The 19,585-nt window shown below is 40.8% G+C and overlaps 1 protein-coding gene across 2 annotated transcripts in view; it reads right to left on the reverse strand.

The window, feature by feature from the left end:
* Positions 1-8,517: 8,517 nt before the first annotated feature.
* SYNPR (synaptoporin) overlaps positions 8,518-19,585 on the reverse strand; it is a 296,011-nt gene continuing 284,943 nt past the window's right edge. For both annotated transcript variants that reach the window (XM_081072256.1, XM_081072257.1), the window contains 2 exons: positions 15,612-15,803; positions 8,518-10,221 (listed from right to left, as the gene is read on the reverse strand). In XM_081072256.1, coding sequence (XP_080928382.1) covers positions 9,964-10,221; positions 15,612-15,803 — 450 coding nt within the window. In that variant the 3' untranslated portion in view covers positions 8,518-9,963. The remainder of the gene's footprint in view (positions 10,222-15,611; positions 15,804-19,585) is intronic.

Genomic DNA, 19,585 nt, shown 5'->3' on the forward strand with positions numbered 1-19,585 from the left:
CCCTAGAACAGAGTGTCACCATTTATGTATACAAAAATGGGGGATTCTATCAGCATTTCTCAACCTACTTTTCATTAACATCTCTTCTAAGGAAACTTTTTAGATACTGTTTTCATAATGGCCTACCCCAACGAAACTTTAATATCACAGATATAGAATGTATTTGTTTATGTACTGTATTATTTGTGCTTTATGCATAAAAGGTAGAATTTTTTTCGGCCCTGTCCCTCCCCCAAACCAATTTTCACCCCTTTGGGGGCAATACTGCCCCTGTTGAGAATCAATGGATTTTACGAGTACTGACATCTTCATGGACCATCTCTGGAAGGATCTAAAAGAAATTGAAAACAATGGTTGCTTCTGGCGGTATAGTCTGGGAGAGTCAGATGTGAGAGACCTCTGATTATATTGCTTTCTACAAAAAGTGAGGAGAAAATAAAGGAAGGCCCTTGAGTTGTCAAAACAAATAACCATGTTGTAAAAGAGGGAGAGGCTGTACAATGGGACGCCTGCTGAGCGCCCTCCTTTGTCTTGGGCTGGCTGTGGCTTAGGAGCAGAAATGAGGCCTCTGAGTCCCCAGGAAGTCCTTGGTAGAAGAGAGCTGACATGTCTTACATCTGGGGAGAGGGTTGGTTTGCCTGGCTTCAGTTTCAGTTGTCAGACTCTCCTGCCTTTTTCCACACAAGAGGCTTTCAAGAATCTTTGTTTCCTCACAAACAACTCCAAATTGGGAGAAAGAAATAGACTTTTAGTAGGTTCTTTAACCCTTTGTTAGAGTTTTCTAGCCCTGTCTTTGTCTCTCCTGGAACCTAGAAATCCCTTTCAGGTTATTGTAACAAAACGCACTTCCCATTTATTCCTTGTTTCCCAGCAAATGAAGACTCTGCTAGATCCAGCAGTGCATACTGGGTGTGTGTGTGGGGGGGCGGGGGGAAGGAGTAATGATGATAAAGAGAATTGGTTAGACACAAGGGAAGGATCTTCTTCTAGATTCTAAGCTTTGCTCTTACTAAACCACACCTCTGACCTGGTGTCAAAGCTATGTGTGTGTGTCATGCAGGACTGGGCTCACGTTGGTTCAGATCAACCATTAGAGAGCCCTCGTGCATGTGAATCAATGGAGAGAGTCAAGACCAACCTTAAAAAACAGATGAAGTTCAATGGAATGGCACAGAATTGAATCTAGTAGAAAACAGTGTGTCCCCTGGGGTAAAGGTAAGACTCGTATTGTGGAACTTTGAGTTTTGTGCACTGTGTTGGAGGGCTGCTGAGGGGGAGGGTGGGTACAACAGATGTACCTTAGCATGGTGCACAGCTCTGGGCTTCAGGTGATGCCTGCATTATGACCTGGGGATGGTGCAGTTTGCAAACAGGATAATAAGAAAGAGTACATTGGAAATGAGTAAATGAGGGTCACGGTGTGCCTGCCCCGCCGTGTAACATTGGAAATGAGTAAATGAGGGCCACGGTGTGCCTGCCCCGCCGTGTAAGAAACCATTTCTGTGTCGGTGTACTGTGAACTATTTGTAAGCATTCTAAAAACTTTCCAAAGGAGAGGTAGATTGTTTTTCTTTTCTGGCTAGTTAATATGTTACATCACCTACATTATAATAGTTTGCATGTTTTGTGAACACCCTGCAATATAATAGCTTGCATAATGTGCTACATTGTATTTGTTCAACAAATATTTATTGAGTACCTAGTATATTCCAGGCGCTGTTCCCAATGCTGGAGATGTAGGTTTGTACAATCTAGTCAAGTTCTGGCCCTTCATGGAATTTACATTCCAGTGGGAGAGAGATAAACAACAAGCAAACAAATGAACATACAATGTAATTTCAGGTTTATATGTACTCTCCCATTGGACTATGAGAACACTGAGGCAACAATTGTGTTTATCCTGCTACTTCTCCAGCTACATGCTGGGCTGAATGAATGTTTGGGACTTCAAGGATCCCATCTGTAAACAATGCGTTTTAATTTGTTGGAGCACTTCAGCAGAGAATGTGATAAACGTGGGCTACCTGACTGGGAGCATCTTCAAAGCTGTCATCTCAATACATGACCATTGAAAAGCTATCACTTGCCACATTTTAGTGCTATAGGCTGGATTGCTTTTTAACAGAACACTGAATACTATTGAGACAACTATCCATTTTGATCATTATTTTCAGCTACTGAGCACGATGACAAGTCAAATCTGCTAAGAATTTATTTACATTATACTCATTTTATCCTTTCTTTGGGGGATAGTGTGGTAGGTAGAATAACGCCTCTCTACCCCCAGACCCCAGATGCCCACATCCTAATCCCCAGAACCTATGGATATGTTAGGTTACATGACAAAGGGGAACTAAGAATGCCGGTGGAAATAAAGTTGTTAAGAAGTAACCTGAAAGTCAGATTATCCTCGGTTATGCAGGATGGTCCAAGAGTCATCACAAAGATCTTTAAAAGTGGAAGATGGAGGTATAAGAGAAGGTCAGAGGGAGACAATATGAGAATAACTCGATCTGCTGTTACTGGCTTTGAAGATGGAGAAAGAGGGCCACGTAGCTTCTGAAAGTTGGAAATGACAAGGAAATGGATTGTCCCCTAGAGCCTCCAGAATGGAACGTAGGTAGCTCTGCCAACTCCTGGATTTTAGCCCAGTGAGAACTGTGTTGAACTTCCACAGAACTGTAAAATAATAAATTTGTATTGTTTAAGCTACTCAGTGTGAGGTAATTTTTTTTTGGCAGTCAGAAAAACTAATAAAGGAAGGTATCATTATCTGCCATTATATGGACTAAGAGTGTAAGGCTCAGAGATGTTGAGGCACTTTCCAAGAATCACACAGCCTGGTTTTAGTGATGAAATCAATATTTGAATTCGAGCCTACCTGACTATAAGTTGATTTCCACACTCTTCTGCTAATGACAACATCTACCAATGCCTAAAGATGCAAACTAGCTCTCAGTTCTGGACCTCGGGTCTCATCTGAGGCAATTGGCTGTGCGGAAAAATGCATTCCTTGTGAGTGCATGCGGCATCATGCTGCTAAGTTCTGTGGAAGAAAGTGTATATCATCACTAACTCTGAAATCTTAGTGGCAGGTCTAGAAGCATCAGGGGAGAAAGGATAACAAACCACTTGTAAAAAGGGCAGCAAATCTCAGAGCAACATGTCAGCTATGGAATGTATTAAGTCCTAGAAGTAACATATGACACTGCTGATCAATCAGAATAGATTTGAACGTCTGAAAAGACCAGAGGAGTAAATATCCAGGAAAAATGTCAGTTCATAGGAAAGAGGGGAAAATATTTGAAATAAGAAGTCTGTTGGGTTTGTATTTTGCTTTTCTTGTTGTGTTCAGCAAAGTGGCATGAAAGCAGGCGACATGTCACACGAGATTGTTTCTAATAAGTAGGGAGATGACTTCAAGTTCATATGAGCCAGTGAGTTGATCACAGCACAAGCCAATTAGACCCTCCTAAGCTGTAAACTACGAACAAGAGAGCAGAGGCCAAAGGCAAACCCTTTCTTAGCCACCAGAAATCCTATGAGACTTATTACAACCTCCTGTGTGTGTTTTGTTCAATAAACCAGGGCACACTAGTGGGGGCCTGCTCATTAAGTGAAAACTGAACTAGATTTAAATATTTTCCATGGAAACACAGGGCTTCCAGGAAGTCTTCCTGTATTCTCATCTTAGCTTTTTATCTCCAGTGTACATTATTCATGGAGGTAGGTCCCAGTGGCGGGGCCATCCTTGGAAGTTCTTGCTGCCAGCCAACAGGTTTTAAAGAGCATTCAGTTGAGCCCCCAAACTCAGTGAAGCTTCAGACTCCAAGCATGTTAAGAAATCATTCTTACTTCAGCTGGACCGTTAGCCATCTTCATGACTTAACTTATTCAGTGAATTGGGTCTGATTTTATTCACAGTGGCAAATTATTCCGCTAAAAGCTATTTTTCCATCTATTAGGGACTCAACATCTCTGTGGAAGGTCAAATGAAGCGCTTAAGGGTCTGCGTCTTTGTTCATTGTGCCTAGTAGAGCAGACAAAGCACATCTGGCTGAAAATGTAGTGGAACAGTCTGGTAGCATGTTGGGGTCTAGTAAGGTGGTTTAGAGCAAGGGGTTTTGGACACAGAGACCTAGATTTGAATTTGGGGCCTGCCCACTTCCAGCTCAGTAACCCTGAGCCAACAGGTTATCTGATCTTTATGAATCTCAATTTTCTCATCTCCTCAGTGTGTATGGAAATAATATTTTATCTTGCATTTCCTGTGAGCATTCCATAGGAAAATGGCTATAAACCATGAAGCATAGTTCTCTGTGCAGAGTAGATGCTCGATAAATAGCAGTAATTAGGGACTATTTTTATTAGCGGACGTGATCACAAGGATTTTGTCATCGTCTGACTTCTCTTAACTTTGATCTTCTAAACTCTTATTTAGGGGTAATACTAGCACCTCTTCACAGTGCTGTCATGATTAAATGCAAAATACTTAGCTCAGTGGCTGGCACATTGTAAGTGCTCAATACATATTAGTTTATTACTTTATAGTTGTTACTAAAAATTGTTCTCTTTGGACAGCTAGATAAAATCACATGGCAACTGAGGTTAAAGTCACATATATGTGCTAGGTAGACTGGGAGTTAATAGAAAATAATGTCTTCGGACTAACAGGAAAGAGACTTAATTTGTAGTTCATTTCTTGGACTAATGAAGTTGGTGTAGCAAAGCCAAACTCCGTGTGGCAGACACTGTCATAGGGCCACCCATTCCTCTGGAACTCACCACGGCATGCATGCTGACAGAACGACTCCCATGGGCCAGCGCCTGCTCCACTGCGTCAGCTGTCCCGGTCTGCTACAGCCACGTGGCCCACACACAGCCTGGTCTGAACCCTCACCTCCTGACAGCAGCCATTTAGTTACTGACAGGCATTGGTGGTCGTGGTGGTCCTTTGCCCTTGGTGGTGCTATCTGTGAGAGCTTCTGCTCTGTGTCTCATGTTCTCCAGGGGGATTGGGCCCCAGTGTCATACAGCTGTAACTTTCTCCATAATGCAGCATTTATCAGCTCGCTTCCCTTCTTTGGTTCACTTCCCCAACCCCTTACTGAGACTTGAATTCTTGTCTCAGAGTATACTTCTGGGGGAACTCAATTTAAGATGCTCAGTTTCAAATGGCATCTACGTTTGCACTGGATTGTTGAATGGATTGAATGAAATCATAGGTGTTGTGATCTTTAAACAGCAAACGACAAGTGCTGAATGTAAGTGATTGAAGATTTCCCCAACCCAACACGTAAGATCAAAGAACCAGCCTAAGCTGTTGTTGAACACTGATGGAGCCCCCATCCTAATTCAGACTGCCGTGTTCTCATTCCAGGGTGTCTGGCATTTCAGTGTCCATCCTCCTCCAAGCCTATGCTTTCCTCTGTGTCATCCTGTTTTATTTTCTCCTTAGCATTTATCACTATTTGAATTTATCTTATATTTTTATCATCTGTACATGCCCTCTCCACAAGCTCAGGGATAATGTCTATCTTCTTCGACTCTATATCCCCAGCAACCTACTCTCAGCATCTCCATTTACAGGAAATTATAAATATAGTACCTAGAGTCTCATGAACCCTTCACTCAGCTTCCCCCAATGTTGACATCTAACAGAACTGTAGTATGTCAGAAAATCGATAGAGGGGTCTTTTCAAGCTGCAGATTGAATCATGTTATTGTCTTGTTTACCTGTGTAGTGGCTTCCCACTTAGCATAAAATCTGTTTCCTATGTATTACAAGGCTCTTCATGATTTGGTTCTTCCACAGTCCGCAGCCCAACTCCTGACCCCTCCCTTACATGTCATGTCCCCACTCGTTTTGCTCTTTTCATTCTCTCACAGGCACAGGTCTCCCACCTTCGGTACTTGGATGTGCTCTCCTCTCTGCCTGAAAACTTCTCCCCGCAACTGACTCCTTCCTATTCTGCAGGTCTCAGCTTAAACGTCCCTTTCTCAGGGAGACCAGTGCTAACCACCCTATTCCATTCTGCCCCACCGTTGTGCCTCATTTTTCTTCACAGCATTAATCAAAATTTATTCTTATATATTTGGTTTGCTTACGTGTCTATTATTTGTCTTTCAAGCTTGCTCAAAGATGTCAGGAGCTGGATTTTGCTCATCTCAGAGCAATTAGAAATTTGACTTATAAAAACTCAGGCTTATGTAAGTGTGGAGTAGATTTATACGTGAATATTCCACAGCCAACTAGCATTTATAGAGTGCTATAAAGTTCATCACCCTTTCCGCATGACCCGATGAGGTGGGTTTATCTGCATCCCCATTTTACAGACTAAGTGATAATAGTAACGTTCATTGATCACTGAAGGGGATCATTTTGATGCCCTATGTTTCTTTCCATTGGCCAGCCTCTCATTGCAGCCACAGGTGTGAAGAATAGTTCCTGCTCATGTTGCAGGTGACCTGTTTCATGCACGCATGTTCCAGGGCTGCCCCTTTATCCTTTCTCAGGCCACTGTCCCCAGGAATCGGAGAGGGGAGGGAAGTGATAACACACCAGTTCCCCTCCTCTCACCCCCCAGCCCACTGCCTAATAGTGGTTAGGACGCAAAGCTTATTTCTCGGAAATCACAGGAGTCTGTTCAGTCGACAAGCAAGCGCAACCTGAAAAACCTGGGAAAGTTTACCACCCCTTTGGGCAAATCTCAATCAAGGGTAGATAAACACGCCAGCCTCTCGATGGAAATTGCTGGAGCCATTCTGAGCACTACTCAGAAATCTTGATGGCACTGAGACAAGGTTTTCCTCCTTGCCTGTCTCCCTCTTCTCCTCCCTCATCCCTGCTTCCTGGAATCACCCTCCCCTGCTTTCAGGGGAACCCAAACTCAGACAGTGCCGACTATGTGCCAGACATTGTTGTTCCCATGCCTTTATGAGGCTTACCTTTTTCACCCTGATATCCAACCGTGCAGCTACTACCTTTGCCTGTAGAGATGGGGCAACTGAATGAATGAGAAGTTAAGCGTCTTGCCAAAGGTATTTATTGAGCTGCCCGCATCCCCCAGGATTGAGGATGCTTCCTGGGGGGTTAACTCTCTTACATTTTCAGGCTGCACTTGCCTTTAGGCTGTGGCTTTAGAAAAGTCTCAGGGCTTTGGTGAAGGCCTCAAGGAAGTAAAAGGAAAGTCAAGTGAATGGCAGTGCGGGGACTCTAGCCTAGGTGGTCAGATCTCAGAGCCCACGCTTCTACTTGTCTGCTTTCCCGCCTCCTCAGGCCCAAGGCTCAGGAAGGTGACGTCATAGCAGAAGTATAGCTAGCGAGCAGAGAAGCTGAGATCCCAAATTAGGCTCTCCTGCTGCACTGATTAATTACTCTCCTTTTTCAAAGGCCAGAGCTACTGCTCTTTTCTTGAAACCAGAAGGAATAAAAACAGCTTAGCGACATCCCCACTGGATTACAGTCGCATTTCATTGATAATCTGCAGCAGACTGTGGAAGCATGTGTTCATCTCAACCAAGGCAGGTAGTGCTTCCCGCTGACCAGAATCCCCATGTACTTTGGCACTGCTAAGACTGGTAAAAAACAACTGCTGATTATGAGGGTTTCCTCGCTTTGGAGAGTACATGACAGTATAAGAAGCAGAGACCACCCTCTCCTCCTGGATAGTGCTGAAGGAAGCAGTCAAATGCAGCCACCATCCCAGGAAATGAGAGATGGAGGGGGTACCACTCATGCCATTCCCCCCCCCCCATTCCCAGTCTACTGCCTAATAGGTGTTAGGAGTCAAGACTTGTTTCCTTTCCCCAGGATTCCTTTATTCTTTTCCTCCTTCAGTGCACTCTCTACTCTGTAGCCACTGGGATCTTTTCAAAATGCATCATGTATCTCCTTTGCTTAAAACCCTTTGGTGCTCCGGCTTAGCTTCTTTAGGTTACAGATGGCGTTCCTGATCATAGTCTCCACACAGGGTTTCATTCATGCACCCATCAGCAGTGCCCTCTCTCACAAAGCCCCCTACCTCATTACACTCGGGCAACCCTACACAGCCATCCTGCCTCCTACCATCTGAGAGCTTCGCAAGGCTGCTCTCTGCTTGGGCTGGTTCCTCTCACACTCTGTCTTTGTGAAACCCTGTGCAGTCTTCAGGCCCGTAGCTCCGTGGCCCCTCCCTAACTAGCTCAGATCCCTCGGATAAATGTTCTCATGGAATCCTAACACCTCTTGTGGCACATAGCATAATTGGGACGAGGATATTTTAATGTCTGTATCTCGTAATGAGGGTAAGCTTCTCGAAGTAGGGTGTGTTTCTGTGTTTGCTCTCTGTTATATCCTCAGGGCCTTGCATAGTGAAGGTATACAGATGGTCTTAGAATGGTGAAATGAGTGAATGAACACTCCTGGGCTCGTAAAACAAGGACGAGGTAAAAAATGGAAACACTGCACATTTACCCCTTGTTTTTTCATTGTTAAAGCCAACCAGGTTCTATTGCGATTGTCCATCATCCAGCCAGCACTGTATACAATAACTTTATTAAGGTCAAATAGATATCACAATACAGATTTATCCAGCAGGATCCAGAAACTGGTTACAGATACCATCTAAGACACAGGCTATATTGTGCTAAAAGATTTCCAACATCACAGATCACACAATGAGTTTCTACATTGATGATAACTTTTATCTAGAAGTTCAGATGTTCAGCTTACCCTCACTATTGGGCCCCGGTCTTTCAACTGAGTTAAAACAAAGAGGCAAAGACTGGCATTTTCTTGATAACACATACATTCTGGGGGTTATTTTATAAGAACTCTCTTGAGATATGGAGTGGCTCATGGAAGTAATTTTTAATTTATGGGTAACTTTCAAATCAGAATGAGTAATTAATAAGTTGAGCTGAGACTTGAGAATTTTTAATACCTGGATTTAAGAACATATTAACTTTACAAATAAATAGGATTTAAAAGTTTAGCTGGTATTGCATGTTCTACAGAATATCCTTTATAAATTAATGTCAACACAATAACTTGACTATGGTGCATGATATCTGCATGTCTATTATTCTAAGAAAACAGCACTTAATACACACAGTTATTGAGTCTACTGTTCTTGGTGCATAGGATAAGAGTCACAAAATACCATTGAAAGTTAGAAGAATGTAAATATTTAGCTAAGTAAATAGAATTAATATTGGGCAATTACCATATATTAACACTGAATATCTACTAACAGGGAAAAAAGAACCTCAAACCTTAGTTACAATGCATTCAGAATTGGGTAAAGACAGAGAGACAAATTGTCAAGTTTACATAGTAGTTAATATATTTCTTTAAATGTCCATTTAACAAATTCATGGTGCAAACTGGAAAATTTTCATAAATACCATTGAAATGTTCATTTTGTGAGAAAATGCCTATTCATGCACTAAATCATATAAGCATTGATTCATCAAGTGAAAAATAAAATACAGTAACTGTCTGAATCAAATATTTAGAGACTCACAATCCTATTAGGGCTTACAGCTAACAAAATAATACATGCACATTGGGATACACCAAATTATCTTATAGAAATCATTAAAATGTCTTTTGCATCAAAACACATAGGAAAACTTAATGCTATTTAATTTACTTTATGCATATTACATACTAGAGACTTGAAGCTATAAAATGTTTCCATTATCTCAACACACATACAAAACGACCATGAAAGACTGTGTATATAACAAGGTACTCTCCAATTAGCCATCTGTGATGAATAATGTATCTCCTCATGTCATCTCATCTCTAAGTACTAATTCTCATGACACAGGCCTTTCTGCCTTAAGGAGGATTCCAGATCTCTGATTGACATTCAACACTCTCTGCATTAATAAGTGATTGAAACTCTTAAAAAATTCTCCTGCCACTGACATGGAAGGTGGTGAGGCTACCTCCAGAAGAATGCAAGTACTACCCTTTTAAATCTGGTTGGTAAAGGAGGCAGGGCCACCGGGCTGTTGGCCAAACTCATCGGAGGATGCCCCCAAACTCGCCTGCTGGCTGTACCCACCTCTGGACCCATAGCTGTCTTGGTTGTACCCGCCTTGGTTATAGCTGCTAGAATGCTTCTCCATTGGGTCTGAAAGATATCTCTGCCCTGAGGAATGCCAGCCGGTCTCCTTGAAAACAAACCAGATGTTTCCAGCCCAGAGAATAAAGTTCAAGAATCCAAAGACCTAAAGGAGAATCAAAGCAAAAAGGTTGATAGACTGGACAAGTAAAATCTGTTTCAGAAAATTCCTTCAGAATACGAAAGGTCACTTTTCACTTCAATGTTAAGGCATCTTCCAAATTTTCATTTGAAACTCGTTTCATTTAAAATATCTGACTCTTATTGAACGCATACTGTATATTAGGCACTGCATAGAGGGGTTTCTGTGTATTGATTCAGCTAGTCTAAGAGGAAGGTTCTATTATTATACCCACATTAAAGATGTGAATACTGAGATTCAGCAAGGGTAAAAATCTTGTTCAAGGTCACATGACTCGGTAAGTAGTAGACCCCAGATTCAAAGCCCTGTTTTGTCTGACTCCACAGCCTGAGCCTTTACCTAAATTGTCATTATCTCCCCAAATGAGGTATTCTTCATGGTGTGTGAGATATCTTCAAGGAGTACAGGGTTGAGTATTTTCATTTTACCGATGGTGTATTAATTTATGACTAGATATACTAGTTTTCTATTGATTGTAATGATACAAAAGAGTCAACTTAAAGAAACAGTATGGGGTTAGCGGTATAGGTGTGCGCAGATAAGCACATGCACGATATGCAGAGAGGCTGCTGACTCTGAGTAATTGTACATGCTGTGCCTCTCATTTGTAAGTGAACGCTGAAACGGGGCGCGGAATGAAACACACGTTTCAGAGAAGCCCAAGATGTTTTCTGAAGAACGGGGTGAAAGACTTTCCTATGGAAATTCATCTTATTCTCCAGGAATGTGTTGGAGGGTGAGTCAGAGGGCCAGGCATTACTTCCCCAGGGCCTAAGGGTGTGATGGAAGCAGAACTGTTCTCTGCTGCAAGAGGTCCCAAACAGAACAGCTGTTCTGCAGCCTTAACGAAGGCCGACTGGTTGACCTGGGAATTAACCACGGGCTGTCAGTTTTAACAGCCCCATATTGCAGACATACAACGATAGTATGATACAAAGCTGTGATGACGTTAAAGTATATTTAGTAGCCAATCCAGCACGACACTGACCATCCAAAATGGGCTTGGGCAGGGGCCACAGCTCTGGAATAGGGTATTGGAAGTCCCTTGCTGGGTCAAAATTTTTCCCTTGGTTTGCTGGATGGTGGGTGGTTCAGAATGCCCTAAGGGTGAGAGTCGGGGGAGGGGGTGGGCTAGTATAGTCAAAGTATAGGGCCTTAGGAGCTTGGAACTGGGCCTCCTTACCAAAGCATTTCAATATTTTAGCAGCAGGTGGCTCAGGCCCACCAACTGAATATCAGCCTTGGAGTCATCCCCACAAGGTTTGGAATCCGAGTGGACTGGGCTCTGCCATTTCTTGCTCTGGGATCTTAGACAGGCAGTTAGCTTCTGGACCTCAGCAGCCCCGCCCCCTGCCATTATATAAAATAAAAAAAAGTATTCCTTCCTTGTGGAATAGTTGTAAGGATTAAAGAGGACGCCCCTAAAGCAGATGAGCAGTGCAGGGTGCATCAGTAAATGCTTCTTGATGGTAAGTTATGCTCTGAATCGCTTTCTAAAACCTTTCCATGAATTGTTGACAGAGGACTGTTTTGCTGCAGCAAATTGAAGCAGGGCTTTGACAGTGAGGCCATATTCTTGATAGATGACAATGGCTGAAACGGAGTATTTAGGACCTAATTGATCTAATTGAAGACTGATTTGCTCAAACCTCCCTCCCTCCCTTCCGTATTCCTTCTCTCTTATTCTAACCTCCTTCCTTCCTTTAATATTAACTCACATTTATTTAACATTATTTTGTGCTGTGTTCTAGGCTCCTTGCTGAGGGAGATACAAAACATAACTAAGGCACTTATAATAGTGTAATAGTCACATTGTCAAAATGAATTAGATAATCACTTACAAAACTCTAATTTACATTTAGGATCTTTTAACCATGTGTGCAGTAACCAGGATATTTTCCATCAAAGTTGAGATCTTGATTAAATTGTACCTCTGTAAGTATAAGCCAATACATGAGTAGAAAAATTTATCAAGGAATCTTTTCAGGTAGAAAGAGATGTAAGTTTTTGTTTTCTACTCCTTGGCCTCTTTCTTTCCCCGATGCTACTTGGTTTCTAAAAAAGGAATGCTCCAGAAGAAACTAGAAATCATGGAAATGCAACTTAAAAGTAAGACATAAACAAAGCTTTCCTGGGGTACATTTAAGGAACAGTGATGTCTGACTCTTTTTTTTCCCCACAGAGATATTACAGATCTCTTGGCTGGCACATTTTGGGGGCACATAGCCCTTGAATCTTTTCTTGTCGTTTTGTTGCATTTGAAATTGGAGTAAAGATTTTGATTCAAGCTCAGGTGTGGGAACAACATAAAGAGAGACTCTACGTAGCATGAGAAAGAAGGGGGCATGTGTGTGAAATCTTGATTATCTGAAAAGATATGTCCAGGTGGCCTACGGTGAAACTGGAGAAACAGAAGTGGAAATTAGGGACAGAAGAGTTGTGCTCAGTGAACCTTTGAAAAAAAAGTTGAGAGAATAAAAAACACTCTTTTCCCCCCTTTGTTGGGCACTAACACTATATAAATTTAAGGAAATGAGTGCATTTTAGTAGCAGCTCTCCTTTGGCACTTCCTGAACATTTGTCATATGCTGGGCACGGTGCTGTGCTAAGTACCTACGTATTATCTCATCAAATCCTTTCAATGTCTCTTATATAACATCCCCATTTTACAGATGATGAAAAAAACCTGTAGATTTCACAGATGATGGAACTGAGTTTAGAAAGCTTAGTTAATTCGTCTAAGGGCAGTCAGTTACTAAGTAGTAGAGCCAGGATTCTAACCCTGCCACACTAATCGCAAAACTCTGCCCTTCACTGTTTTGAGTAGCAGCAGCAGCACTGGGGACTTGGGCTCTAGTCTGGCATTGCTGTAACTACTTGGGGGACCTTAAGCACATCCCTTACCTTAGCTCCCTGCTTGTGAAACACCTGGATGGCATACCTATCCACTAATGTCATTGTGAAATCATAGATGCCAAAGTGCTTTGAAGAAAGTAAGTGTGTTACCCAGGTAGAAAATATAGTTATTGGCTGGACCATTAACTTACAGTGGTCATCTCTTGCAGTATGTGTCTGGCTCCTCTAAAACCTACGCTTGCCGGGTGAGTTGGGTTCCGTGAGCCACGTGTCTGTGACACAATTCTGCCAATCCCCCAGACATGACTGATGAGACCAAGGTAGACACCTGGCCCAAGACGGGCTAAGGAGAGTCTCTCTAGCAGAAATCTGGGCTTGGACCTGAGTGATTTTTTTCAGTTTAAGATGTCTTTAAAAAAGAAATACAAACTCAGAAACTGTAGGGTGGCTACCTTCTCTTGTGTGAGCAGGCAAAAGAGAAACTAATCCATCTGAAAAGGGAGAATAAGGAAACAGACATGCAGAAGGAATGAGGGATGAGGGAAGGAGGATGAGAACAGTCCAGTTTCTTGCCAGGTTCCCAGGTCCTGGCACTAGGTTCTGCTCTTGAAAGACATATTTTCAGTGTTTTTCCAATTACTTTCACTTATTGTCAAAAGCTAGCTCAACATGATTTGAAGCCAAATGAGTTTGTAATGAAAAAAATTGTTGTGTTTTGGCAGATTAATATACTTTTCCTCTGCTGTTGGTAATGGAAATTTGATTGCCTTTGCAGAGCCAAGTTGCAGTTAAGTGACTTGAGCTCTCTCCTGGAAGTTTGAATTTTAAGCAGAGCAATGCAAGGTTAGATACAACTTGTCATTAATGGAGACTTGGTAAGACCATTCTTCGGCATCTGACCTCTAGAACCCTTGCCCTGTCCTAGATCCTGCTTTCTTAGAGTCTGTTTCTTCAAGTTTCATCCATTTTCTGAGCTACTTGATTTCCTTCCAAAGATATTTTCCTGATGAAGTTAGCCAGAGTCAGTCTCTGTGACTTGCAGCCCAAATGTTCTAATGCATTACAGACATTGGTAGTAGCAGTGGAGATGCAAAGGACAGACTGGAAGGATTAGTTTGCTTTTGCCAGTTTGAACTGAATTTTCTGTCCTCAGGAACTGGAAGACCTTTAACTAATATGGATCCATCGCTATAACAGAACCAGTCCTGTCCTTAGCACCCCACCGTATTTGGTTTCCATCCAGTCTCTGTTTTAGTTTTAAGAGACACGTCACATTGTTTCTCATTCAAAACTCATTATCTCCTAGTCTAAAACTTCTTAGAGACATCAGAAGTGGAACTAAATGGACTATGCAGGCTGTCATGACGTATAGAGAAGATTATTCATTAAACTAACAAAATGTGTCAAATGATTTTGTCTGTTCTCTTAGATTTTGAGATTATGGTTTCAATTACTTTCATTAAGTGCTGCCTATAAACAAACTACAGAAGCAGTGGGATATATTTTAATGTACGCCTCAAAATATTCATCCACAGGTGTGGGCAGCAGCAAATAAAAATGACTGTGAAACACGCATAAAGAGTTTATGTCCATGTTTGTTGTTTTACCAAACCAAGATTCATAGTCAAACCATCCAGAGCCGACTAGTAATCCTCTTTCCCTTCTCACGTGTCTTCTCAGATTAAATTTCAGAAAGCTATAGAAACATAAGTTAACCTTGATACAAAGATCATTATGTTTAGTGATTGCTGAAAAGTGTTGTTCCTTCAGCAAATACTGCTGAGCCATTTATTCTTCGATAACTACTGTTTTTTTGCTGCCATTATAGCTTTTGTCTTTCTCAGGTACAGTTTCTTTCTTTGAAATGACACAAGTTCTTAGGCTCATAAACAAGAAGCCAATTTAGCAACCCTGCTATCTGCCAGGTTGTCTGTCTTCCTGTAAGAGTTATCCACTTGATGATCACATTTGCCTTTGTTCAACTACTGCAGTTCAGTTTTTCTGAAGTTATCAAGCAACTAAAATGGGATGTTGGAGAAGATAAAAATTACCATAACAAGTATCAGTGCTTTCTTACTTGATGGATTTCTTTCTGTACTGTACTAGGTCTGCGTATTTTTCTTCAGACAATCAATTGGATGTATTCTAACTATGTGTGGCTTGAACCATGTTTTCTTCCTGGGAAATCTCAATGGTATCAAATATTCCTGTTTAACTTCTGGCAGGCTTCAGCCTTAAAGTTCAGATTTGATCTCTGTTTCTGGGATAGAATTTTGACTTGACTGTCATCCAGGCAACGGCTGCCAGTTGGGTCCCTTACTAAGAACTCCATATTGGCAGCATTGAAATCTATGGGTTCTGACAATGGAAACTTCAAGGCCAAAGGATCATCTTACACATGGAGTAAAATAGCACCTGTCAGCCTGGACTCATTTTGGAGGCAAATGTTCTTGACTGGCAAACAAAGATTTGGAGGTAAAGCATAAGTGTACACATACCACAGATGTGTTTAAGCTGGACATTACAGGGCTGTGGACAGGCAAACATTTGTTGGATGACTGTTTGCAAGCTGTTATCAGTAACAATACTTCTTTGGGATCCGTTGCAACCTTGACATCAGACAGTCCTTTCGCCCAAGCTGATGAACCCACCAACCACAAGAACGAAAAGACCACGGTAACGATGAAGTCCTACAGAAACAAACAGAAAGATAAAGCACTGAAAGAAGTGTGAATTTTAGAAACAAATCATTTCGTTTATACAGCTGCAAGATCCCAAAGCATTGGAACCCGGGAAACGTTGAAAAAACAAATAAGGTTTTGTGATATTATATTTATACTTCTGTAAAATAAATAATTATAGTAATCCTTACTGAATGCTTACTATTTCCCAGGAGTGATGCTAAATACTTAATAACCCTCATCTAATTGTTCCTACAACACCTCCGTGAGGAAGTTACAATCATTATCCCATTTGCAGATGACAAAACCCAGACAGAATGGTTGAACAGCTTGTCTGAGATTCCTCGTTAGTCAGTGATGGTGTCAGGATTCAATCCCAGGCAACTTGACTCCTGAGCCCATGCTCTTAACTGCCATGGCATAATGATTTCAAATAGTTAGACAGATTTGCTGATTGATAAAGACTTCTGGATGGTACTATTTATTCATTCATTCGTTCATTCATTCATTCGTTCATTCATTCATTCAAGAAAACTGCATTATCTACACAGGACTGTGTAGGACTTAGGACTGTGCTAAGTAGGAGACAATAATAAGTATAATGTTTTGAGTGCTTTTTTATGGGTGAGAGGTTTTATATGAAATTGTCCTTATACACATCATGTTAAAAAGTATTTTAATGCCCATTTTAAAGATGAGGAAACCGAGACCCAGATATATAACATAACACATGGAAAGTGCCACAGCCAGAATTCACATCTAGACCTGTCTGACTTAGAAAACCATCTACTATGAGTTCAGGGAAAAGAAGATTCTTTATTCATATCAAACAAAATCTCCACAATGTAAAAGGATGAATATTTTAAAGAAACATCTCCAAGTTTCTGATGGGGAAGGGGCTACTTCTCATATCCTCCCTCATGACTCAGAAGGGGTAGGGGTGTGGGGAGTCAGTATCCAAGACTCAAGCAGACCATAGGACAAGCTCCCAGATTTACTGTATTAATGCTTGACTACTACAAAGATGTTCCATACGCTTACCTAGAATATTAAAAACAGTGACCTGGAAAGGAAAATACATAGTAAATTTGATATACCAGCAGAAATAGACTTCTTTTTTATTCTAAATGATAATCCCCTGAGGAATAACTTGGCGTGTTTCTTTCCTACCTAAGGGCACCGCACATCTGGTTTGCCTTTCCTTGTGGTGTGACTGAATGACTTTTCATCAGATCTACGCTGAGGGGACTCTTATACTCTAAAGATGCTATTGTGAGTGGTATTTGTTAGGTATGACTCTTGTGGAGAATGCCCTAAAGCGCCTATTACAAGAGTAGCTGAATCTTCCGAATATTTGATCTCTTCATCCAGTGGTTGTTGGAAATTATATAACTCACTAGTTGACCTTCTCATGTTGGCTCTAGAAAATTTAGGGGAATTTGTGACTCACTTATAGGGTTTTCATGGCATGGGTATTTTAACCCTATTCCTAGCTGTTTATATATCCGTCCTTCCTTTTCCTTGTTTTTTTCCTTCTTATTTTTAATTAATTCCATTTTGAATTTCATATATTCATGAAAGCCATCTTAAGTTGTTTCTGGAATAAGATGGATGTATAAACAAACCAGCAATCAAATACAATATCTACAATTGTTTAACATCAATAAGAAAGTTTGGAATAAAGAGACTCAAGTGTTTAGGTTTGAATTAGAAATTGGAGAAATTGTTACAAATGAATGGGACAGGTTGACTATGGCAGATACAACTTTCTGTTAATGTTCAATCTGGTACCTATTTAGTTAATTCATTTAAAGAGTAATTTTTGAGTAATATGCCAGGTATTGAACAAGGTCTTGTGGGGAATTTTAAAAATACAAAATATGGATTCTGCTCTCTTGATATTACATATTTGTTTGGGGCTCTAGATACCCTATAATTTGAACTATGAGCTAATAGCTGTCCTTATTTATACTCATAATTAGAAATAGACTTTTTAAAAGGCCTTTAGGAGGGGAAACCTTTAAGAAAACGACAGAGTCATGTGAAAACCTCTCAATTGGAAATTGGACAAAATAATATCCAAACTTTTAGACTTATTCATTAAAATAATAATAGTAATAATACCTAACATTTATTGAGCATTTACATGCAAAATATTATTCTAAGTGTGATGTATTAACTCATTTTATCCTGACAACAGCACTGTGAAATAGATGCTAATCCTGTTCTCGTTTTACAGTTGAGGGAACTGAGGCATGAAGAGGTTAAATAAAATTGCTCAGTCATGAGTTAGTAAGTAAAGGAATCAGGATTGTAAACTGGGCTGTTTGTTTCTAGGACCCTGAGCTTGACTTTTCTATACTGTCTCTCATGTCTGCTTTAAGGAATATTGATCATCTTATTTAAAACAAATACACTCCAAAGTGTCCTGCTTCACTTAAATATGACAAAATAGTAATGAATCATTTTCCACAAATCAACTTCATGATTGAAGTCAAAAAACTATGTCCTTGGAGTAAATATGTTATTTTGGGGAGCTAATTCAACTTTTTAGTCCTTAGTATCATTTTGTAAAGAAAGATCAGTATGTGGTACTAAGCTATTTAGGAGCTAAGAACTCAGTCTGTTATCAGATAGACCTGGGGTTTCCTCCTAACTCTGCTCCTTTCTAGCTGTGTGTGCTTCGGCAATTTGCTAGGCTACTTGAAGCCTCAGTTTAGCTCCCGGTAAACTGGAATAGTAATGGTGTCTTTTTCATAAGATGATTGTGAAGAGTGAAAATATGTTTGTTTGCCTGTTTTTCCCAATAAGACGTCAGCTCCAAGAAGTCAGAGACTTTGTCTACCCTGCTCATTGCTGGGCCTGGGTAGAAGAGGAGTTATCAACATTGTTGAGTGAGAGAATGAATGAAAGAAAATGGTCCCAATTATGTATATGTATATGTATATGTATATGTATATGTATATGTACATGTATATATATAACATTGTATAAGAATTTACCAAGTCATGCTGGAAGGATTAGAGGTGATTTTTATTTTGTTTTACAAAAGTGTGTGTATTTTTAAAACATAATTTATATGTAGACTAAATAAAAACAACGTGGCAATGTGATGAGGGCACTGATTGATTATATCAATGGCTCTCACAGCCAGAAACTTCAGATGGCCTGTTTGTCCTTAACAGCAGCGTGAGGATTTATAATTAGACTAAGTTATAAATGTCATTAGAATTGAGAGTTTTTGCATCACGGGGTTTCAGAAAGTAGCCTCAAGCCAGCTTTCCTATAACTGAGAAAAGTGTGAAGATGAGAAGACTATGCCAAAACTTCTAGCTACAGTATATGTTATCCTGAACGCTTTTAGTTTTTGGCTTTGGGTTTAAACCTGAATCTGAGGTTACTTTTAGGGAGTGAGACAATGAGAGGAGGGAGCAAATCCCTGACCCCACTTTCCTTCCATCTTTTAATCTCCTGGGAAGGCTTCCCTTTGGCCAAACCCAAATGGAACCCCGAGGGCAGGGAGCCCAGTGATGGCATCCACCCAGGGCACAGAGCATTGTAGAGAGTGGCAGGGTGTCCAGAACGTGATTCAAACTAATGGCTGTATCAGGGGCAGTAGCACTAGCTGCCGTCACCCACATTTCGCGAGCCCATATTTCCTAAATGCTAGGCACTTTGCTAAACACTTATAGATATCACTAATCTTACAGCAAGGGTATTTGTTAGCTTTGCTTTTCTTACGAGGAAACTGAAGCATAGGCAGGTCAAATACTTTACTTATAATTAATGCC

Source organism: Rhinolophus hipposideros (assembly GCF_964194185.1).
Source record: "Rhinolophus hipposideros genome assembly, chromosome: 14".
NCBI lineage: Eukaryota > Metazoa > Chordata > Mammalia > Chiroptera > Rhinolophidae > Rhinolophus > Rhinolophus hipposideros.